This window comes from Ursus maritimus, unplaced genomic scaffold (genome assembly GCF_017311325.1).
Source record: "Ursus maritimus isolate PB19 unplaced genomic scaffold, ASM1731132v1 scaffold_5, whole genome shotgun sequence".
Lineage (NCBI taxonomy): Eukaryota > Metazoa > Chordata > Mammalia > Carnivora > Ursidae > Ursus > Ursus maritimus.
Window position 1 is genome coordinate 51090246 of NW_024426663.1, and position 25768 is coordinate 51116013.

General features: G+C 39.6%; 1 protein-coding gene across 6 annotated transcripts in view; it reads left to right on the plus strand.

Moving 5' to 3' along the window:
* NR3C1 (nuclear receptor subfamily 3 group C member 1) overlaps positions 1 to 11220 on the plus strand; it is a 125662-nt gene extending 114442 nt beyond the window's left edge. For all 6 annotated transcript variants that reach the window (XM_040622285.1, XM_040622283.1, XM_040622286.1 and 3 more), the window contains exons 8-9: positions 6347 to 6504; positions 7037 to 11220. In XM_040622285.1, the coding sequence (XP_040478219.1) occupies positions 6347 to 6504; positions 7037 to 7189 (311 nt within the window). In that variant the 3' untranslated portion in view covers positions 7190 to 11220. The remainder of the gene's footprint in view (positions 1 to 6346; positions 6505 to 7036) is intronic.
* The last annotated feature ends 14548 nt before the right edge of the window (positions 11221 to 25768 follow it).

The window sequence follows — 25768 nt, forward strand, 5'->3', positions numbered from 1 at the left end:
CAGGAGTGTAAGGTGGGAGAGGAGGTTCAGAAACGCCCCTAAGGGTCAAGACAACACAGATGTCATCATAAAAGGAAAGACCCCCCCCCCACATCCCCAACACCTAACCACCCTATCAGTAGGGCTCAAGGATAGTAACTGGATTATAACTCCCAGAACTGCAGAGCATGTCCATTTGAGAAGGAGTTCTCAGGGAAACCTAAAAACAACGGGAAAAACAATAAAAACAGGCAGACAGGTTTCAGTTTCTGTTAAACACCTCTACAGCTAACATGAAACAGCCCAGCTCCTAGCCAGATTAACATAAAACCTCATACTAAACGTGTCGTTATTATCTCAGCCCTGATCTATCACTATCCAGGCCTTCAGGAAAAAAAAGATAAGGTATGCAAGCTTAAAGGCAACACAAAACAGTCTGAAGAGGTACAAGCATCAGACCCAGCTCGGCTATGACACAGATGTTATAATGATCAGATAGGTAATTTAACATGATGATTACTATGCTAAGGGCTCTAATGGAAAAAGTAAACAACATGCAAGAACGCATGGATAATGTAAGCAGAGAGGTGGAAACTCTAGGAAAGAAAGAAAAGGAAATGCTAGAGACTAAAAATACTGTAGTGGAAATGAAGAATGCTCATCAGTAGACCAGATGTGGCAGAGTCCCAAACTTAAATGCAAAGAGAAGGATAAAAACAACATGGAACAGAGTAGTCAGAAACTGTGGGGGCCATTACACAACACGTCACATACACGTAATGGGGACATAAGAAATAAAAGGAATGGAAGAAATATATGAAATAATGGCTTGAAAATTTTCCAAAATTAATGTCAGATGCCAAAACATACACCCAGGAAGCTCAAAAAACTCCAAGAAAGATAAATACCAAAAAATCTAAATCTAGGTATATTTTACTCAAACTGGAAAAAGCCAAAGACAAAAAATTTTGAAAGAAGCCAGAGGGGGAAAAAACATCTTACCCATACAGGAACAAAGATAAAAATTCTCATCGGCAACTACACACGCAGGAAGGGAGTCGGGTGAAATATTTAGTGTTATAAAAATCAATCTACAATTATGTATCCAGTGAAATTATCCTTCAAAAGTGAGGGTGAAATAGAGTCTCAAACAAAAACAGAGAATTAGTCATGAGAAGACATGCCCTGCATAAAACGTTTAAGGAAGTTCTTCAGAGGAAATGAAAGTGATGCAGTTCAGAAACGTGGATCTTCAGAAAGGAGAGCATGAGAGGAGGAAACGATGAAGATGAAAATTCATTTTTCTTCTTACATGATCTAATGCCCAACTGTGGAAAGTAATTATAGCAACGGCACACTAGATGATCATAACACACGGACGAAGGAAGTGACTGATGGGAGAGGACCCGCGCGTAGGGCTGGCGGGCACCTCCACCATAGATCGGGCAGAGCAGTCTTGTTTAAAGGAGCTGTAGACGAGTTGTCTGTGTATATGAGGACCTCCAGGGCAAGCACTGAAAACAGCTTAAAAATATGTAATAATAGGGGCGCCTGGGTGGCACAGCAGTTAAGCGTCTGCCTTCGGCTCAGGGCGTGATCCCGGCGTTATGGGATCGAGCCCCACATCAGGCTCCTCCGCTATGAGCCTGCTTCTTCCTCTCCCACTCCCCCTGCTTGTGTTCCCTCTCTCGCTGGCTGTCTCTATCTCTGTCGAATAAATAAGTAAAATCTTTAAAAAATATATGTAATAATAGACTGAGAGGAGAGAATCTAGAATCATAGGAAACACTGAGTAGAAACCAGAGAAGGTCGAGAAGAGGTGAGGATTACAAAAGAACGAACCAGTGCAATGAGTAGAAAACAGTGACAAACACGGTTGCTAGTAACCCAGATAGATCAATCACCTGACATGTGAATGGTCTAAATGTACAGTCGTCTTTTTTTTTAAATGAAGGTGAAAGGAAATTTTGCCACCAGAGAGCCTCAATAAAGTAAGATTAAAGGGTATACTTAGGCTAAGGGAAAGGAGTCCATCTCTAAGAAGGAAAAGAACAGTGTGTGGTAAATATGGAGATATGTTTAAACTAATACTTATTAGTGTTTTGAAGGGTCTAAAAAACAGAATTGAAATAATACACAATAATTACACCTAAACAAGAAGGGTAGTTTGAGTGTTTAAATTTCAGGGACGCCTGGGTGGCTTAGTCAGTTAAGAGTCTGCCTTCAGCTCAGGTCATGATCCCAGGGTCCTGGGACTGAGTCCCTCATCAGGCTCCCTGCTCAGGGGGGAGCCTGCTTCTCCCTTTGCCCGCAACTCCCCCTGGCTTGTGCACTCTAATAAATAAAATCTTTAAAAAAAAATTTCAATAATGATGGCTAAAGATAGAAGTACACAAAGCACCCAACCACCAAGTTGGGGAGTGGGGGTGGCAGCTGAGTCAGACATGGTAAGGAAAAGCAATCCAAGCAAATGAAATGACGGGGAAGAGCATAAACAAATGCATGGTAAGGGGAAGTAACAAATGGTATATGAATAAATTTATCAGCAATTTCATTAAATAGAGAGGAGATAAAAGCTCCAAGGTAAAAAGACCCACAAAAAAATCCAAGACTGTATTTAAAAAAGAAAAAAATCCAACTTTATGCTATTGACATGAGAATATCTAAATAAAGCTACTGAATGGCTGAAGTAAAAAGCCATACAGTAACCCAGTGACGGATAAACTTGCACTATAGGGTGTCAGATGGTAACTGTTTTTCAGTTTTGTATACACAGTGTCATAGCTGCTCAACTCTGATGCTTGTAGAATGAACACAGTTGTCAACAACAGAAAAAGAACACGCATTGGTACGTTCCAATAAAACTTTATTTTCAAACACAGGCTGCTGGTGGGACTAGGCCACTGGTCATGGTTTGCTGACCACTGTTTTAAACCAAAAACAGCTGTGGCAGCTACATTTATTATCAGCACAGACTTCAAAGTGGAAAAACAAAAAACCCAGCTCTTTAAAGATGCTACTTACCAGAAAAGTAATTCTAAGTATACGGCTTAACCACATGAGGCAAAAAATTCATGGAGCTACAAGGATAATTAGGGGTAATTTGGGATAGATGAAATTCTTTTAAACGTAAGCACTGAATAGGGCTTCTCCCATCATTATTTTTAGAATTCGGGTAACAATCAGGAAAAAAATTTACATGTAAACAGTGAAAATATTAAATTTTAATATTTAAGATATTAGCAATAATTAGGTTACCTGTAATATATTAACCCATTTTAACATGGTAGGCTCTTACCACTTCTGATTAAGTAGCCTTCATTTTCACAGTAATACTGACATCTTACAAGTGCCAAGTATTGTTTCATAGGATCAGAATGTTTTCATATGTGTTCCTTGTTCTAACCCTAGTCAAAATCCAGGCAGAGTGATACATCACATTAACAAAATGAAAGGTAAAAATCATATAATCATCTCAACGGGTGCAGAAAAAGCATCTAACAAAATTTAGCATCTATTTATGATAAAAACTTTCAGCAAAATGATTATAGAAGGAACATACCTCAGGCATAATAAACGCCATATATGACAACCGACAGCTATCATCATACTCAATGGTGAAAAGCTGAAAGCTTTCCCTGTAAGAACAGGAATAAGAAGACAAGGATATCCCCTGTCATCACTTTTATTCAACACAGTATTAAGGTTCTAGCCAGAGCAATTAGACAAGAAATAAAAGGCATTCAAATCTAAAAGAACTGTCCCGGCAGATGACATATTATATATAGAAAATCTTAAAGACTCCACAAAAAGACTGTTTCAACAAATAAACAAATTTAGTAACAATGCAGGATACAAAATCAATATGCAAAAATCTGTTGCAGTTCTATACACTCATAATGAACTAGCAGAAAGAGAAGACTATAACTCCATTTACATTTGCATCAAAAATAACAAAATATCTAGGAATAAAGTGTATCCAAGGAGGTGAAAGACCTGTATGCTGAAAACTCTAAGACACTGATGAGAGAAACTGAAGATGACAGAAATAAATGGAAAGATATTCCACATTCATGGATTGGAAGAATATTGTCAAAATGTCCGTATTTCCAAAAACAATCTACACATTCGGTGCAATCCCTGTTAAAATTCCAATGGCATTTTTCACAGAACAAATAATCCTAAATTCTGTATGGAACTGTAAATAAGACCCAGAATAGCCAAAGAAACGTAGAGAAAGAAGAACAAAGCTAACGGCATCACCCTCCCTGGCTTCAAACTTTATTACAAAGCTGTAGTCATAAAAACAATATGGTGCCGGCATAAAAAGAGACACATAGCTCAATGGAGAGATTAGAGAGCACATACATAAACCCAGACATAGATGGCCAATTAATTTACGACAAAGTAGCCCAGCGTGTACAATGGGGAAAGAAAGTCTCTTCAATAAATGATGCAGGGAAAAATGGACAGCCACATGCAAAAGACTGAAAGTGGACCATATCTTATACCATACACAAAAAATAACCCAAAAATGAGTCAAAGACTTGAATGCAAGACTTGAAACTATAAAACACCTAGAAGAAAACAGAGGCAGTAAGCTCCTTAACATCAGCCTTGGCGATGAATTTCTTAATCCGGCACCAAGAGCAAAGGCCAGAAAAGTAAAAATAAAAATCTGGCACCACATCTCACTATAAAGTTTCTGCACACCAAAGAAAATGATCAACGAAATGAAAACGCAACCTACAGAATGGGAGATACTTGCAAATCCTAACCGGCCAACAGGCACATGAAAAGATGTTCATCATACCTAGTGATTAACAGGGAAAGGCAAATCAAAGCCACGTCTCATCTCACATCTCTTAGAATGTCCGTTATCAAAAAGACAAGAAATAAGCGTTGGCGAAGGTATGGAGAAAGTACGCACACTGCTGGTGAGAATGCAAACTGGTGCAGCCACTGTGGAAAACAGTATGGTTTGTTCCTCAACAAGTTAAAAATAGGACTACTACATGACCTCATATTCCATTTCTGGGCATTTGTCCACAGAAAATGAAAACCCTAACTCGAAAAGTGTATGTAGACTCATATTCATGGCATAACTATTCACAAAAACCAAGACACGGAAACAAAGTGTCCGTCTATGGACGAATGGATAAAGATGGGATATATATGGTATATACAGTACATATACATTCAATGGAATATTATTCCACCATCGAAAAGAGTGCCATCTTGCTACTTGCAACAACATGGATGGACCTTCAGGGCATTAGGCTAAGTGAAGTAAGCCAGTCAAAGGAAGACAAGTACAAATAAGTGTAGAATCTCAAACAAGGAGACAGGCTTGTTTGTACAGAGAACAGACTGGTGGTCTCCAGAGGAGGGCTGACTGGAGGGTGGGAGAAAGGGAGAAATGGGGGTTAAAAAAGAGAAACTTCCAGGCATAAAATAAGTCATGTGGATGTCATACACAGCATGGTGATTATAGTTATTAGTACTATATATTATACATGTGAAGGTTGCTGAGAGGAAATCTTAAACGTTTTCATTGTAAGAAAAACTGTCTAATACATGGTGATGGATGTTAACTATAGATGTATTGTGACCATTTTGCAATACATACAAATATTAGAAAAAAAAACTCAAAGAGTAGACAACACAGCTCAGGCAGGTTATACTCAAATCCACAGAGCAAGTAAGAATAAAGCACTTGCTCCTAAAGCCAGTGCTTTTCCTGAATTCCAGAATTTTCTGAGATGTCAGCAACAAGAAAGTGAAGTTTGGGAAACAACATACTCCCCTCCCTGGAAAGTGCCGATTTTGGCTCCGCTAAATCCTGAAAACCAGTATTCTGCCTAACTTTGTATTAGCCTTTGCTTATATTTTGACCAAATCCCTTTTTCCCCAACCATTAACACAGAACCAGAGTTCCTAGGAGCACACTTTGAGAAATTTGGGTGTGTACAAAAGTCGGTCTTTGCAGGATTCACGGACAACATGATTAACCTTCTGTTCACAGTCCTTCTCACTGGTACCAGTTTTTGAAAAGTAATATAAAAGGACTGAATTGATACCACTTCAATCTAGAAACTATACAGTATTTTCTAAGTACATAAGGGAAGGCAAATACGTGCTCCCCAGCAAGGCACAACTCCAGGTTAAACCCTTCAATTTTGTGTTATCCCCTAATCTCTCTTGCCTGTACTTTCCTAATCCTGTGAAATGCTTGTATTTTCATGGAATGTATTCAGAGTGTATATGTAATGTACGTCAGGAAGCGTGCTATTAATAATAAATGCCCTACGGGCACATAGAGTTACTATGAGAAAATTCTTTACTTGACATCATCTTAACCTTTTAGTTCCTAAGGAAGGTTTGAAGAGCCAAGAGCTATTTGATGAAATTCGAATGACCTACATCAAAGAGCTAGGAAAGGCCATTGTGAAGAGGGAAGGGAACTCCAGCCAGAACTGGCAGCGCTTTTACCAACTGACAAAACTCTTGGACTCCATGCATGATGTAAGTGTCAGACCTAAGTCCCGCTATCCAGAGCACTGTCTGGGACATGGGGTTAGTTAATTATAATTACATATCATCTGATGAATTGATCATATATAATGTCAGCCTCAGTTTGACACACATTTCTCCTAAGGCCAGTTATGAAATACCATTTCATCTAGTCACGTGCATAGAACATCATGATGCCAGTACAGAATTTAATAGCACAGTTTAAAACAAAAACGTCAAATTCCCTGTTTTCTATGACGCGTCAATTAAATTACCATACGTCCTTCACGTTATTGTACTAGAGTTCACCGTGATGCACTGAAGGCCATGTAATTCGATATACAATTCTAAAGAATCCAAAACGTGCCTGGTACCTGAATGCCCACTTTATTTAACTGAACTCCTTTCTTATTTGGTGGATTCCAGCAAAGATAGGTATATTCTAGGTCAGATAGATGTATTTTCTAAATTAGAGGCCAAAAAGCATGAGATGTTCCTACTAGTAAGTTTTTAAGAATAATTGTTTGTACATTTTCTCTTGCAGGTGGTTGAAAATCTCCTTAACTTTTGCTTCCAAACATTTTTGGATAAGACCATGAGTATTGAATTCCCAGAGATGTTGGCTGAAATCATCACCAATCAGATACCAAAATATTCAAGTGGAAATATCAAAAAACTTCTGTTTCATCAAAAGTGACTGCCTTAACAAGAAAGGTTGCCTTAAAGAAAGTTGAATTTATAGCTTTTATTGTACAAACTATCAATTTGTCCTGTAGCAGTTCTGCTGTTTTATTTTTTCCTTTCTGTTTTTGTCTGGTCTTTGTTTTCGTTTCGTTTCGTTTTAAATACGCACTACATGTGGTTTATAGAGGGCCAAGACTTGGCAACAGAAGCAGGTGAGCCATCGCTTCTCAGTGGTGGGAAGAGTAGAGAGTGACAGTTGGTGGATCCCAGAAATTAGCCACAGTCATGGGGGGTGATCTCCACTGTCAGAGAAGGATGGCGCCTAAACCGCCAGTGCCCAGAGTCTGCGTGACAAACTTTCTGCTCATACTTTTCACAGTCGGCTGGACAAAATTTTCTAGACTTTTTGTTGGTGTATTTTCCCCTGTATAGTTAGGATAGCAGTTTTTGATTTATGCATGGAAACCTGAAAAAACGTTTACAAGTGTATATCAGAAAAGGGAAGCTGTGCCTTTTATAGCTAGTACTGTCTGGTTTTAACAATTTCCTTTATATTCAGTGAACTACGCTTGCTCATTTTTTCTTACATAATTTTTGTATTCAAGTTATTGTACAGCTGTTTAAGATGGGCAGCTAGTTCATAGCTTTCCTAAACAAACTCTAAACATTAATCTTCTGTGTGAAAATGGGTTGGTGCTTCTAACCTGATGGCACTTAGCTATCAGAAGACCACAAAAATTGACTCATATCTCCAGTATTCTCGCCAGAAAAGCTCATATTTTGTATATATCTGCTTCAGCGGAGAATTCTGTAGGTTGTGCAAATTAACCGTCCTACCTGGTGTGGAGCACCTAGTCCAGTGACCTGCTCAGTAAACTGTGGATGATGGTTGCAAACGACTAATTTCAAAACAAAACAAACTACCAAGAGGCCCTGTTTGCACTTAATGCCCTATCTCTGCTATGGCTAGATGGCAAGAAAGTTGGTCAAGAGTCGTTCAGGACCTTTTGTTGTAGTTTATGTAAGTTCTTGAAAAAGTCAGGATTCCAGATAACCAGCTGTCAGAGACACAGCTGAGAGATTTGAATCAGACCAAGTATTTCCTCTCACTCAACTCGACCCCCCAGATAAATCTCCAATACGGCAAACATAGCCAGACACCCATTTTCACATTCCCATCCGTCACCAATTGGTCTCTTTCCTGGCGGTGCAGGAAAGCTCAGCTACTGATTTTTCTGATTTCGAGCTGTCAGACTTCCATGTTTGTAAGACTACACATGCCTCACATCCCTCCGTGTGCCATAGAGTTTAACAAAAGTCTTGTAAACTTCTCCTCCTCACTGTTGAGAATGATCATTTTAAACAAAATAGAAGCTGTAGTAGCCCTTTCTGTGTGCACCTTACCAACTTTCTGTAGACTCAAAACTTATATTTACTAAGCCACAAGAAAGCTGATTTCTATTCATGGTGGCCAAATTATTTGTGTAATAGAAAACTGAAAATCTAATATTAAAAATATGAAACTTCTAATATATTTTTATATTTAGTTATAGTTTCAGATATATATCATATTGGTATTCACTAATCTGGGAAGGGAAGGGCTACTGCAGCTTTACATGCAATTTATTAAAATGATTGTAAAATAGCTTGTATAGTGTAAAATAAGAATGATTTTTAGATGAGATTGTTTTATCACGACATGTTATATATTTTTTGTAGGGGTCAAAGAAATGTCGATGGATAACCCATATGATTTATAGTGCGTGCAAGCATTCATACAGGCAGCAGTGGTCTCAGAAACGCAGCAGGTTTGCTCTAGGGGAAGAGGGACATGGAGACCGGCCCCTGTGTGCCATGAAGGCTCCGTCCCATTCAGATCACAGAGTGAGTCATCCTCTGCCTCCCACTGTGGGTGACCGCCCTCCTCATTCCCACAGTAGTCTGTCTGCCCAGGTGTGTGGGCGGAGTCTCCCCTGGCTCAAGTGTGCAACTGGGGGGGGGTGGGAGGAACAGAGAGGTGGTGCCCCCCAGCCCACCCCCTCCCAGCGCTCCCTGACAGCAGGGCTACTTTTCCACAGAGCACAGAGCCCCTCCAGCATCGTGGTCAACACCGGGGCTTCAGGACTTTGGCAATAAGACGCGTAGAGGTACCAGCAGTCTGTAAATAGTGCAGAATCCCATAGGTTGCCAAATAATACACTAATTCCTTTCTATCCTACTAGAGTTCATTTCCAAACAAAATGAGTACGTGTTTGTTTTCTTTGAATGCTTTTTTGAATGTTATTTGTTATTTTTCAGTATTTGGAGAAATTATTTAATAAAAAATGTAATCATTTGCTTTTTGAATGCTCTCTAAAAGGGAATGTTCCTTTTGTAATGGTTTAAATTGATCTCAAAGTATTTTAAGACGGTCTGTAACCCAGCTGGATGTGAAATTTTTGGTGCCTAAGAAATACCGCTTGAATATTATTATCAATGACAGTGTTAAGTTTCAAAAAGAGCTTCTGGAAGGTAAATTATTGTTCATTTATGGAATGTTATATGGTTAAAACCAGAAAGCACATCGCATGTTACTCTTTAGTCCCAACTTTGGTTCTCAAAAAAAACAGAGCTCAATGAAAAAAAAAAAGACACGTGCACTTGGTCAAAAGAAAATCAACTGACATTCATGAAACTAGGAGGCTGTACCCTGCATGGAAGAGAAGTTGTGCCCTTGTGAAATAAGTGGGAAGGAAGAAGGTTATCTTAGCTATGTTTGAATAGAATTACAATCTAAGTTAGAAAAGATCCGGGGCTACTGGAAAGCAGCTTCATTTTCTATGTAGGTGGTGTCCTGCCATCCCAAACTAAGTTCATAGCAACTTCAGGGTTGGCAACATGCCAAGGTGACTTACAGCAAATCCTGAAAAGTATTTTTAATTATTGGTGGGAAAATGTGTCCTTCTCAGTGTTTTTAGGCCTTGCTGGGACACTGTACAGTGCTTGTTTAAAACTTTGGCAGGGGAACCTGAAAGAGCATCTACCTTCTGGAGAGGGGAAAACAAAAAAGAACACCCCAAAAAGAAAGCTAACATGACTCCTGTCTGAAAAGCTTAGTAGTTAGCGTCAGGTGAGCTCTGGGCGTGCGTGCAAAGGAAAGCCGACCTCGCTTCAGAACTGGAGGGGGGGAGGGCAGGGGCAGTTTTACTCACCTAAACCACCTCTCCTCCATCAGTCTTAGCTTAGTTTTGTGTTTAATACCCTAAAGCGACATCACTGTGGAATGAACAATAAGACTAGACTCTGGTCTGTCAAAACTCAAGAACCCTGGCAGCCCTCAGTGAGATTTCAGTGTTGGCCGGTCACCCTTAATACTGTAGCTGTAAATGAATGTGTTTTCACGTGCCTGGTTTGAGAGATGGATGGGAGAAGAGGAGTGTAAGGAGGACACTTTAACCACTTTGAATGGAAGTTGCATCATTTTCCAGACTGTGATCAGTTAGCCTGGTCCACCAGGGATTAGTGACCAGGTTTTCAGGAAAGGATTAGCTTCTCTCTAGAAAATGCCTGAAAGAAGGATTTTATTTTCTGATGAAAGGCTGTATGAAAATACCCTCCTCAAATAACTTGCTTAACTACATATAGATTCAAGTGTGTCAATATTCTATTTTGTATATTAAACAAATGCTATATAATGGGGACAAATCTATATTATACTGTGTATGGCATTATTAAGAAGCTTTTTCATTATTTTTTATCACAGTAATTTTAAAAATGTGTAAAAATTAAAACCAGTGACTCCTGTTTAAAAATAAAAGTTGTAGTTTTTTATTCATGCTGAATAATAATCTGTAGTAAAAAAAAAAATGTCTTTTTACCTACACAGTGAAATGTCAGACTGTAAAATCTTGTGTGGAAATGTTTAACTTTTATTTTTCATTTAAATTTGCTGTTCTGGTATTACCAAACCACACATTTGTATTGAATTGGCAGTAAATGTTAGTTAGCCATTTACAGCAATGCCAAATATGGAGAAACATCATAATAAAAAGATCTGCTTTTTCATTATGTGACTCCAACATGCTTTTGTAGAACTCGTGCAGTTCCAATTTTCCTACTTTTTGTTCTCCTTCTTCTACTGAAGGCAGAGTTACCACTTCAGGCAACTTTTAAGACACTGAAGTGGACACTGACAAATCAATGTGGCATTGTTTGCAGGCTACTGGGGCAGAAATCCCAAGCGAGCTTCACCCTGGTGCCAGAGACACAGACCATCCCATCCACACCTCAAATGGTCCTACGCCAATTCCTGCAAAGGGTATGAAGGCAAGGAAGAACCCACTCCCGAAGGTTCTCCCACTCTATCAGTCCTTATCATGAAAAGTGACATTTTATGTAAACAGATGTTATCTAGCCAAAATTCTTGCCTTCATTTAAAATCAATTCTCTCCCCCCAGAGAAGAACATATGTAGTACCTACATCAGCACGGAGGCACAGTATAGACCATAAAGACAGAAGGGGCTCACGTGGTAAACCAGCTCTCCTATACAACTTCTCAGTATTTTCCCCAAGTACCTTGTGTTCAGGTCAGATCCGTGGACCGGATGATGTCACAGACAAACTTTCCTGTAAACACTCTTTTCCCCACCAATGACTTCCTTTACCAAGAAAAAAGGCATTACGATTTAAATACCAAGTTTGCCTTAGCCATCCTAAGTATACCAAGCATTTGCTACATACCTGCCTCACTAGGTGATAAATACTGCAGAAAGAGTACGAGAGAGAAAAATACTATCCCTACCCTCAGTTGGTTAGAATACGTGATTGGAAAAGTGTGTCTAGCAAAATGTTCCCCGTGCTCGGGGCCAGCAGCAGCATGTGCACACGGTACTGCCTCAGTGTCCCCGGCAGGTAGCAGAGCTGGAGAATACCTTCACGCACATCACATTAGCGAATCCTCACCCAGCGCATGCATGAAATGAGAACACATGAGGAGGAAGATACTAACTCCATTTATAAAAAAGAAAACAGGCTCAGAGTTTAAGCAACTGGTTCATAGCAGCTAACGCCCATTTTATCGAGGTTTGAATGGAAAGTCTCTGTAATGAGGCCATTTATCCCATGTCCAAGAACATGCCTCTTGACCACAAGCCTCCCGGAGAACTGGTTTTGGTTTTCTGTTCCTGGATTAATGTTTACATTTACTGAGCATTCAACCAAGTGCCAGGCATCACATTTCAATACATTATCTCATTTAAGTTAGCAAAGCTACACAGCAGTGCTTTGAAATGCTCTTTGCAAGTGCTGTCAACTACCATGGTTACCTTCATTGCATTTGTATGAGGAAACGGGGGCTTACAGAACTGAGTTCCTTGCCTAGGGTCACAAAGCTATGAAGTGGTTAATTAGAACCTTCAACAACAACAAAAAAAATACACACACACAAACACTGGGCATCTGGCTCCAGAGTTCATGCTCTTAAGCACTACTGAGAAATTATTAATATGAAGCTCCTAACTAGATTAGAAGAACCCATACTGAGCATTCTGTGTCAGGCCTTGTGACATGATCTCGTTTTAATCTAATCCCTTCTGCTACCATATCAATTCTGAGTTAGACACTGAACAATATTTCCTTCTCCTAAACGCATGTGTCCTAGCCCCTGGGGATGTTGCTGGTCAAAAACAGTAACTGCCCAGAAACGACAATATGCTTGAGTTTGTCAAATATCCAACAAGAAAGCTGTCTCATCAACAGCCACAGGAAAATCAACCAACATTTCTTCAAGGGATGTGGGACATATGGGCTACATTCACAGTGAAGAACAAAGTTGCTTACAAAGGAAAACTGATGCAGGTCAACAAAGGAATCATGTGTACACACTATAAATTAGCCATAAGCTTTTCTAGGATCCTTCATTTGTCACTGTCGTCTTGAGTTCCATCTCAGTACACATGCAACTGTGCTGGAAATAAGAATTGGGCCCATCCAAGACCCATAGGGTTGTTGTCTAGAATCACAAGGAACTGAGTTAAGAATAGAACTCTCCAAAATGGAGAAATGGGGAGAGCGTGCATAAAAACCAAAGGTTCATACAAGATAAGACTGTGCCATAAATCTCTCCTGATGAGTTTCATGGCCCACTATGTGGCAGGCATACTAGACAAGTTAAAGACCACAAAGGCAACACTACAACTTCAAGGTGAGCTTTCTGCCCCCAAGGAATCAAAGATGGTAGCCACATGGCTCATCAATTCCACTCCTCCGTATCTACTCAAAGGCCATGAAAATGTGCACACGATGATGTGCATGCAAATGTTCACAGCATTATTTGTAATAGCCCAGAAGTGCAAAGACCCCAACATCCATCAGCTGATGAAGACATAAACAAAATGTGGCATATCCATACCAGAGAATACTATACAGCAATAAGAAAGTGACATAATGCATGCTCTAACATGGGTGAACCTCAAAACCAATATGCTGAGTAAAAAGTCAGACATCAAAGACCACATGTGACTTGATTTCACTTACATGAGATGTCCGGAAGAGGCATGTTTACAGATACAGAAGCAGATCAAAGACTGCCTGTGCTTGGGGATGGCAACAGGGCTTGGGTGACAGCATGAGGAACTTTATGGAGAGAGAGATGGAAATGTTCTAAAACTGGATTATACTGATGGTTGCACAACCCAATAAACTTAATAAAAATTATTCAATTGTATACTTACAGTGAGTAAACTTTGTGCTATGTACACTCTCTCTATATTTTTAAATAAATGTATTTTTTTAAATATGTAAGAGGCACACAAGCAAACGTATAGCTACCATTTGCATCAGAAGCCGGTACAAAGTACTTTGAATACATAAAGACAGATGCAGCTGTTTTTCTGAGAAGCCTACAGACAGACGTTTTCATTGTGCTGGGTGTTAGAGGATCAGTTAAGTTTCGTAGTGCAAACAAGGGCTTACTAGTAATAGATTTTCCCCTAATATATTTTTTTCCACAATATGTAATTTTATTTATGGTCAAGAATGTACTCCCCTAATATTTAATTGATCCTGTGCTGTATTCACTGAGACAGCCACCATGCACAAAGCGACCACAAAATGACAAGTAAACACAAAACTAGCACACACGTGCTCATTTTAAATACAAAAGGATGTGTGGCTCAAATACTAAGCATTAATAACTAAGACCTTGGTAGCTACAACTTCATAATGAGACAAATCTGGGATCAAATCTTACTTCTGTCTTTTAACTAAATCTGTGACCTTGGGAACTCCTGTTCCATATGAAAAATGGAATAACATCATCTTAAAGGAATGAGAGAAGTAAATGAGATACAGTATTTAATCTGCTTAGCTCAGTGTCTACCACACAAGAAGTGCTGAAGACATGTTAGCTGTTTTTTAAATCTTCAAGTAAATCTAAAAGGGGAATTTTTTTAATGCTCTCCCCAAAAATACACAGAAGAAGTGAATGATGAAGCATGATGCAAACACCAGGACTGTATACAAACTTTCATCCTCACATACCCTAATAAAGGCACACGGGGTTAGGGGAGACCATTAGAATACTGGCCTATATTTTCATTATGTCATACATTCCCAACTATCAGACCTTGGTAGGGGTCGTCCCCTAGAAGAAGTGACCATTCTTTCAGAAAAGGTCTTCCATTTCCAATGAGTATTTCATAGCATAAGAAGAGCAGTGCCAAGGCAATTTAGATCAAAGGAGAAATGGTGAAGTTACAGATTTGATTGAGGTCTTTTATACAGAATTTTTCCTGGTCAATAAGGAGACTCCCAAAAGGAGGCAACCACCCTGTTACTCTTTTATCCCACATGTAGAGTACCCCCAGGCTATCCCAGTAACTGATGCATATAAATACAAACTAAATTGCATTAATTGGCATTAATGAGAGGGAGAACAATCTGAGCTCAACATCACTACTATAAATATCTTTTTTAAGTATACCCAACAGAACTTAAGACATGTCCACATAAAAACTTACACGCAAATATTCAGATCAGCATTATTTATAAGAAACCAAAAAGTGGAAACAATCTAAATGTCCATCAACTAATAAATGGGTAAGTAAAATGTGGTACATCCATACAGTGAAATATTATTTGGCAATAGAAGGGAATGAAGTACGGGTGCATGCATACAACACAGACGAACTTTGACAATATTATGCTAAGCCAATCACGAAAGACCATATATTTTATAAATCCATTTATATTAAATGTCCAGAGTAGAGAATGTGGTTCCAGGGGCAGGGAGAAGAGGAGGGGACAGTGAGGAGTGACTGCTTAATGGGTACTGGGCTTCTTCTGGAGGTTAATGAAAATGCTCAAAAACTGTATTGATGGTCGCACAACTCAGAGGATTTGAAAAGCCTTTGAATTATTTTAAGTGGGTAAATCTTATGGTATCTGGATTATAACTCAAAAAAGATATTCAAAAGAAGAAGAAATATATAACCAAAACAGCCCTCTATTAGTTAAACTGAATTTGTACTTAAAAACCTTTCCATCAAGAAAATTCCAGGCCCAAATGGTTTCACTGGTCAATTCTATTCAACATTTAAGGAAGAAATAATACCAATTCTACATAAACTCTCCTCCACCCGACAAAAAAAAAAAAAAAAAAAAAAAAAAAAAAACCCGAGGAGGAAGGAATAATTCTCAATCCATTCTGAAGCCAGCATTAATTAACCTGATACCAAATTAGCCGATAATTACAAGAAAACTACAGACTATCCCTCATAAACATAGATACTAAATTCTAAGCAACACTTTAGCAAACAGACTCTAACTACATTAAAAGGGTGACACACCATGAGCAAGGGCTTACCCCAGGAATATAGAGTTGGATTAATATTTCAAGATCAACCAATAAAACTGACAATAGTGGAAAAACTCAAAAAGAAAAATCCATATGATTATCCAAACAGATGCAGACAAAGCATGTGATAAAACCCAACATACACTCCTAATTAAAAGCTAACAAACTCTCAGCAAACTAGGAATAAAAGGGAACTTCCTCAACATAATAAAGCACATCTACAAAACACCTTCTGTGAGCACCATACTTAATGGGAAAAGACTGTGTATTTCACTTCTAATTTCAGTAACAGAACAAAGATGTTCACCCTTATTATTTCCATTTAACACTGCACTGGAAGCTCTACCCAAAACAATCACACAAGAAAGAAAGAAAAAAAAAAGCATTTAGATTAGAAAGAAAAATAAAATCATCCTTATTCATAGACCAAATGAGCATCTATGCAAAATTTTGTGGAATCTACAGAAATGCAACTAGACTTCAAAAAAGTTAAATACAGAATTATCAGAGGACCATGAAATTCCACTCCTAGATATGTACACAAAAGAACTGAAAACAGGTCCTCAAGCAATACACACATGTTCATAATAACAGAACTATCTGTGATAGACAAAAGGTAGAAACAGCCCACATGTCCATCAATGGATGAATGGATAAGTAAACTGTAGTACATAAAAACAATGAAATCTTATTCAGCCACAAAAAGGAATGAAGTACTAATTCATGGTGCAACATAGATGAATCTCCAAAGCAATATGCTAAATGAAAAAAATGAGACACAATATGTCATATATTGTTAGATTCCATTTATATCAAACACCTCTAGTAGATAAATCTATAAACACAGAAAGTATATTGATGATTTTCAGGGGCTGAGGAAAAGGGATAATAAGGAGAAATTATGAATAAGGCAATTTAGGGTTTTACTTTAGGGTTATGGAAATGTTTGGGAACTGGTGGTTGCACACTATGACTACACTAAATGCCACCAAATTATTTCCTTTTAAATGGTTAAGTTTATGTTATATTGGTCAAGGGTTAAGATGGCGGAGGAGTAGGGAACCCCTTTTTCAGCCGGTTTCCTGAGTCGAGCTGGATAGGTACCAGACCAGCCTGAACATCCACGGAATCAGCCTGAGACGCAGGAAGATACATCTGGATCTCTACAAATGAACATCTCCAGCGCTGAGTATTGAGGTACGAAGGGGGGAGCCGTGAAACCGCGCACAGATATCGGAAGATAAACAGAAGGGGGAGGGAGCTGCCGCGTTGGGGCACCAGGAAGTGGTAGCCACCTGCACGGGGGAACGGGCGGACTCGTGGACCTGCACCCCCGAGAGAGAGGACTGAGACTGGTGAGCCAGGAGCGCGCGCCACCAGACTGAAACGGAGCTCTGGTGTGCTCACTGGAACCAGACTGAGACCGGGAGCTCTGGGAGTGGGGGGGTGGTGGCTGGCAGTGTTAGAAACACAAAGGACAGAGATGCGCCGGCCCTGGAAGTGAGGGCTGGGACGCCGGGTGTGGGGCGCACATCCCGGGATGCCGCAGGGTTGAGCAGCACCGACAGAAACAGAGTTAAAGTGGCCAGAACATCAGTGGAGAGCGGTCCGCGATCCCTCTGTTCTGAGACAGAGGCTGAGATTCGACCACTGGTGCTCTCTCAGAAGACGCACAGCAAACCGCCTGGGAAAGCCGCCAGAGAACAAAAGCCTGGAAATACCAGCTCACAGTGTGCCAATCCCCATCCCCCCTTGCAGGGGACACGGAGACTCTACCCAAACAGGGTTGGCGTGGCAGGCCCCTTCCCCAGAAGGCAGGCTGAAAAATCAAGAAGCCCACGTCCCTAAGATCCCTATAAAACAAGGGCGCACGGCCTGGGTTCTGGTCAATAATTTGGGATCTGGACAACCCTGCAACCTCTCATCAGAATGACGAAAAGGAGAAATCCCCCCCAGCAAAGAAAAGACAATGAGTCTGTGGCCTCTGCCACAGAACTAATGGATATGGATGTAACCAAATTATCAGAAATGGAATTCAGAGTAACAATGGTCAAGATGATGTGTAGACATGAAAAAAGTATTAACGAAAATGTTAATGAGAATATAGAATCTCTAAGGGCGGAAATGAGAGCGAATCCGGCAGAAATTAAAAATTCTATGAGCCAAATGCAGTCAAAACTAGAGGCTCTGACGGCCAGGGTAAATGAGGCAGAGGAACGTATTAGCGAATTGGAGGACGGGTTAGTAGAAGAAAAAGGGAAATAGAAGCTGGACTTAAAAAAATCCATGCCCACGAATGTAGGTTACAGATTACTGACTCAGTGAAACGATCCAAAGTCAGAATCATTGGCATCCTCGAGGGGGTGGAGAAAAACAGAGGTCTAGAAGAGATATTTGAACAAATTGTAGCTGAAAACTTCCCTAATCTAGCAAGGGAAACAAACATTCGTGTCCAAGAGGCAGAGAAGGCCCCTCCCAAGCTCAACCATGACAAACCTACGCCACGTCATGTCATAGTGCATTTCGCAAATATTAGATCCAAGGATAGAGTATTGAAAGCGGCCAGGGCAAAGAAATTTCTCACGTACCAAGGCAAAGGTATCAGAATTACGTCAGACCTGTCTACATAGACCTGGAATGAGAGAAAGGGTTGGGGGGGCATTTTTAAAACTCTTTCAGAGAAAAACATGCAGCCAAGGATCCTTTATCCAGCAAGGCTGTCATTCAGAATTGATGGAGAAATAAAGACATTTCAGAATCGCCAGTCACTAACCAATTTTGTAACCACGAAACCAGCCCTACAGGAGATATTAAGGGGGGTTCTATAAAAGTAAAAAGGCCCCAAGAGTGATACAGAACAGAAAGTCACAGCCAATACAAACAAAGACTTTACTGGCAACATGGCAACATTAAAATCATATCTCTCAGTAATCAGTCTTAATGTAAATGGTTTGAACCATCCCATAAAACGCCACAGGGTTGCAGATTGGATAAAAAGAAATGACCCATCCATTTGCTGTCTACAAGAGACTCATTTCGAACCCAAAGATGCATTCAGACTGAGAGTAAGGGGATGGAGTAACATCTTTCACGCAAATGGACCTCAAAAGAAAGCTGGGGTAGCAATTCTCATATCAGATAAATTGGATTTTAAACTACAGACTATAGTTAGAGATGCAGAAGGGCACTATATTATTCTTGAGGGAAGTATTCAACAACTGGATATGACAATTATAAATATATATGCCCCCAACAGGGGAGCAGCAAGATACACAAGCCAACTCTTAACCAGAATAAAGGGACATATAAATAAAAATACATTAATAGTAGGGGACCTCAACACTCCACTCTCAGAAATAGACAGAACACCCTGGCAAAAACTAAGCAAAGAATCAAAGGCTTTGAATGCCATACTCGATGAGTTGGACCTCATAGATATATATAGAACACTACACCCCAGAACCAAAGAAAACTCATTCTATTCTAATGCCCATGGAACATTCTCAAGAATAGACCATGTTCTGGGACACAAAACAGGTCTCAACCGATACCAAAAGATTGAAATTATCCCCTGCATATTCTCAGACCACAACGCTCTGAAATTGGAACTCAACCACAAGAAAAAATTTGGAAGAAACTCAAACACTTGGAGACTAAGAACCATCCTGCTCAGGAATGACTCGATAAACCAGGAAATCAAAAATCAAATTAAACAATTTATGGAGACCAATGAGAATGAAAATACAACAGTCCAAAACCTATGGGATACTGCAAAGGCAGTCCTAAGGGGGAAATACATAGCCATCCAAGCCTCACTCAAAAGAATAGAAAAATCTAAAATGCAGTTTTTATATTCTCACCTCAAGAAGCTGGAACAGCAACAGAGGGACAGGCCTAATCCACGCACGAGGAAGCAGTTGACCAAAATTAGAGCTGAAATCAATCAAGCAGAAACCAGAAGTACAGTAGAGCAGATCAACAGGACTAGAAGCTGGTTCTTTGAGAGAATCAATAAAATTGACAGACCACTGGCAAGACTTATCCAAAAGAAAAGAGAAAGGACCCAGATTATTAAAATTATGAATGAAAAAGGAGAGGTCACGACGAACACCATTGAAATTGGAAGGATTATTAGAAATTTTTATCAACAGCTATATGCCAATAAACTAAGCAATCTGGAAGAGATGGAATCCTTCCTGGAAACCTATAAACTACCAAGATTGAAACCGGAAGAAATTGATTTTTTAAACAGGCCAATTAATTATGAAGAGATTGAGTCAGTGATAAACAATCTTCCAAAAAATAAAACTCCAGGCCTGGATGGTTTCCCTGGGGAATTCTACCAAACATTCAAATAAGAAATAATACCTATTCTCCTAAAGCTATTTCAAAAAATAGAAACAGAAGGAAAGCTACCAAACTCATTCTATGAGGCCAATATTACCTTGATCCCCAAACCAGGCAAAGACCCCCTCAAAAAGGAGAATTACAGACCGATTTCCCTAATGAATATGGACGCCAAAATCCTCAACAAGATCCTGGCAAATAGAATCCAACTGTACGTTAAAAGGATTATCCATCATGACCAAGTGCGATTCAGCCCTGGGAAGCAAGGGTGGTTCAACATTCACAAATCTATCAATGTCTTAGATTTTATCCAGAAGGAAAAATTCAGAAATCATATGATTCTCTCAATAGATGCAGAAAAAGCATTTGACAAAATACAGCATCCTTTTCTGATTAAAACCCTTCAGAGTGTAGGGATAGAGGGTTCATTTCTCAAGCTCATAAAAGCCATCTATGAAAAGCCTACAGCAAATATCATTCTCAATGGGGAAAAGCTGGAAGCCTTTCCCTTAAGATCAGGAACACAACAAGGATGCCCACTCTCGCCACTATTATTCAACATAGTACTAGAAGTCCTTGCAACAGCAATCAGACGACAAAAAGGGATCAAAGGTATTCAAATTGGCAAAGAAGAAGTCAAAATGTCTCTCTTTGCAGATGACATGATACTCTATATGGAAAACCCAAAAGAAGCCACTCCCAAACTATTAGAAGTTATAGAGCAATTCAGTAACGTGGCAGGATACAAAATAAATGCTCAGAAATCAGTTGCATTTCTATACACGAATAATGAGACCGAAGAAAGAGAAATTAGGGAATCCATCCCATTTACAATAGCACCAAAAACCATACATTACCTAGGAATTAACTTAACCAGAGACGTAAAGGACCTATATTCTAGAAACTATAAATCACTCTTGAAAGACAATGAGGAAGACACAAAAAGATGGAAAAATATTCCATGCTCATGGATCGGAAGAATTAACATAGTTAAAATGTCCAGGCTCCCCAGAGCAATCTACACTTTCAATGCTATCCCGATCAAAATACCGAGGACATTTTTCAAGGAACTGGAACAAATAGTCCTTAAATTTGTATGGAACCAGAAAAGGCCCCGATCGCCAAGGAACTGTTGAAAAGGAAAAACAAAGCTGGGGGCATCACAATGCCGGATTTCGAGCTGTACTACAAAGCTGTGATCACAAAGACAGCATGGTACTGGCACAAAAACAGACACATAGACCAATGGAACAGAATAGAGAGCCCAGAAATGGACCCTCGGCTCTTTGGGCAACTAATCTTTGATAAAGCAGGAAAAAACATCCAGTGGAAAAAAGACAGTCTCTTCAATAAATGGTGCTGGGAAAATTGGACAGCTACATGCAAAAAAATGAAACTTGACCACTGTCTCATACCATATACAAAAATAAACTCCAAATGGATGAAAGACCTCAATGTGAGACAGGAATCCATCAGAATCCTAGAGGAGAACATAGGCAACAACCTCTACGACATCGGCCAAAGCAACCTTTTTCATGACACATCTCCAAAGGCAAGAGAAACAAAAGATAAAATGAATTTATGGGACTTCATCAAGATTAAAAGTTTCTGCACAGCCAAGGAAACAGTCAGAAAAACTAAGAGGCAGCCCACGGAATGGGAGAATATATTTGCAAATGACACTACAGATAAAGGACTGGTATCCAAGATCTACAAAGAACTTCTCAAACTCAATACACGAGAAACAAATAAACAAATCAAAAAATGGGCAGAAGATATGAACAGACACTTTTCCAATGAAGACATACAAATGGCTAACAGACACATGAAAAAATGTTCAAAATCATTAGCCATCAAGGAAATTCAAATCAAAACCACACTGAGATACCACCTTACGCCAGTTAGAATGGCAAAAATAGACAAGGCAAGAAACAACAATTGTTGGAGAGGATGTGGAGAAAGGGGATCCCTCCTACATTGTTGGTGGGAATGCAAGTTGGTACAGCCACTCTGGAAAACAGTGTGGAGGTCCCTTAAAAAGTTAAAAATTGAGCTACCCTATGATCCAGCCATTGCACTACTGGGTGTTTACCCCAAAGATACAGACGTAGTGAAGAGAAGGGCCATATGCACCCCAATGTTCATAGCAGCATTGTCCACAATAGCTAAATCATGGAAGGAGCCATGATGCCCTTCAACAGATGACTGGATTAAGAAGTTGTGGTCCATATATACAATGGAATATTACTCAGCTATCAGAAAGAACGAGTTCTCAACATTTGCTGCAACATGGACGGGACTGGAGGAGATAATGCTAAGTGAAATAAGTCAAGCAGAGAAAGACAATTATCATATGATTTCTCTCATCTATGGAACATAAGAACTAGGATGATCGGTAGGGGAAGAAAGGGATAAAGAAAGGGGGGTAATCAGAAGGGGGAGTGAAGCATGGGAGACTATGGACTCTGAGAAACAAACTGAGGGCTTCAGAGGGAAGGGGGGGTGGGGGAATGGGATAGACTGGTGATGGGTAGTAAGGAGGGCACATATTGCATGGTGCACTGGGTGTTATACGCAACTAATGAATCATCGAACCTTGCATCAGAAACCAGGGATGTACTGTATGGTGACTAACATAATGTAATAAAAAAACATTAAAGAAAAAAAGAATTCCCTAGTTACCAACACACACACACAAAAAAAAGTTTATGTTATATTAATTTCATCTCAATAAATTAGTTTTAAAGGGCTGCTACAGGAGAGTGTCCAAGGTGCGACATAGGAAGACCCTGGACTCACCTCCTCCATAGACACATATCTCTTTATGGAACAATTCTTCCTGAATAACTGAGGGCTGATTGACCAACTTCTGTACAATAAAAGAAAGAAAGAGCACAGAGAGTAAGCAAGAGGGACAGAGTGATGAAGACACAGTAATGAAGTGAACCCACACCACGGCCGTATGAACTGCCATGGGGAGAAATAGTACAGAGGTACCATGAGCAGATTCATATTCCTGGGGCACAGACAAAAAGCCATGGCTTAAAAGAGCAACTCAAATATAAACAATCCAGCCTTAGAACTCTGCAAAATGTCAGGGGAGCTACTCAAACACTCTCTGAGTGGGAAGGGCTGGTAAGTACCATGGTTTATGCTCCCCCTGCTCCTCACCAGTGCATACCAGATCATAGACCCAGTGCCACAGCCGGCCAGCCACCTCAATGAGACTCAGGTCACTAGCCTATACCAGCCCATGCGATCCCAAGGCAGCCCCAACACAGTGTACACCAGGACCCTCCTGGTCAGCACTCATTATAGATTCAGCTATTTCACTAAAGTGATACAGGCACAGAGCACCCTGGAACGCTCCAGGTCCACAGCACCTCAGCTCCAGATGACTTACTGGAGCAACCCCAGGACCTCCCAGCCCATGCTGCCCTCAGCTCTAGGTGACTCACTAGAAGCACCCCTGCATGGAGCATCCCTTGCACAGAGCACCCCTTTCATACAGTACCCCAGCCTGCCACTATCTGGGCTCCAACCACTAGCATGCCACCTACATTAAGAACTCCAGGATCCCTACTTGTTCCCACTTCAGCTTCAGCTGTGCTGCCAGGGTGCCTCCTGCATGGAGAACCCTGGAACCACACCAGCCCACATTCACTTCAGCTCCAGCCATCCCAACTGTGCATCCCCATACAGACTACACTGGAAATCCCAGCCTTTGCAGGCTAGCTCCAGCCAGTCAGCCAAAGTCACCAGGCACATAGTCTACACAGGGGATAACCATACACAAGACCATTCCTTCAAGTTTAGGAGAAGTAGTTGTTCCACCTAATTCACTGAAACAGAGTGAATCAAGCAAAATGAGGAGACAGAGCAATAGGCTCCAAATGAAAGAATAAGACAAAACCTCAGAAAAAGAACTAAATGAAACAGAGATAACCAATCTACCTGATAAAAGTTCAGAGTAATGGTCAGAAAGATGATCAATGGACTGAAGAGTGGATGAATTCAGAATTTCAAAAAGGTGGTAGAAAATATAAAAAAAGAACCAATTCGAGTTAAAAACACTATAACCGAAATGAAAAGTACACCAGAATGAATCAACAACAAATTAGAGAATGCAGAAAAACAGATCAGCAATCTGGAAACCAGTTTAATGGAAAGCACCCAAGCTGAAAGGCAAAAAGAAAAAAAAAATTTAATGAGAATAGGTTAAGGGATCTCTTGGACAACATAATCCAAAGAAACATTCATATTATAGTGGTCCCAGAAGGAAAAGAGAGAGATAAAGGGGAAGAAAACTTATTTGAAGAAATAATAGCTGAAAACTTCCTTAACTTGGGAAAGGAAAGAGACACCCGAATTCAGGAAGCACAGACAGTTCCAAACAAGATGAACCCAAGGAGATCCACACTACAACATATAATAATTACAATGTTAAAGATTAAAGATAAAGAATTTTAAAAGCATCAAGAGAAGCAAGTGATAACATACAAGAAAAACCCTGTAAGTCTCTCTGCTGATTTTTCAGCAGAAACTGATTTTTCTGTAGGCCAGAAGGGAGTGCTCTACTGGGCAAGGTCATCACTCAGAAAAAAAACAGAGATAAAGAATCCCCCAGACAAACATAGGTTAAAGGACTTCATCACCACATACAAGACTTCAAAACATGTTAAAGGACTTCTTTAAGTGGAAAAGAAAAGGCTGTAATTAAAAGAAAATGATGAAAAGAAAAAAATTTCATGAGTAAAGGCAAACATAATAGAGGTAGTAGAGAAATCACTTACAAAGTTAGTATGAAGGTTAAAAGGCAAAAGCAGCAAAATCAATTATATCTAAAAATTAGGAAAGGGGACTCATAAATAAAAAAAAAAAGTAAAAAAGGACAACATATACATAAAACCTGGAGGGGGGAGTAAAAATAAACTCTTTTACAATGTGTTCAAACTTAAAGTGACCATCAGCTTAACACAGAGTGCCAAATACTACGTTAATATTATATATGAACCTTACAGTATCCTCAAACTACAAAGCTCTAATACATACACAAAAAAACAGAGTCAAGCATAACATTTAAAAAAGTCCTCAGTGACAACGAAAGAGAGGGAAAAAAAAAAAAAAGAGGAACTACAGAAACAACCAGAAAACAATTTTTCAAATGGCATTAAGTAAATAGCTATCAATAAATTACTCTAAATGTAAAGGGTCTAAATGCTCCAATCAAAATACACAAAGTTTCATTCTTTTTGATGGCTGAATACTATTCCATTGAGTGTGTGTGTGTCCATCCATTATATACACACATACACACACAAATTATATATCCACATATAATCCACATTTAGATATCTATATATCCATACACACACACACACACACACACACACACATATAATCTTCCAAAA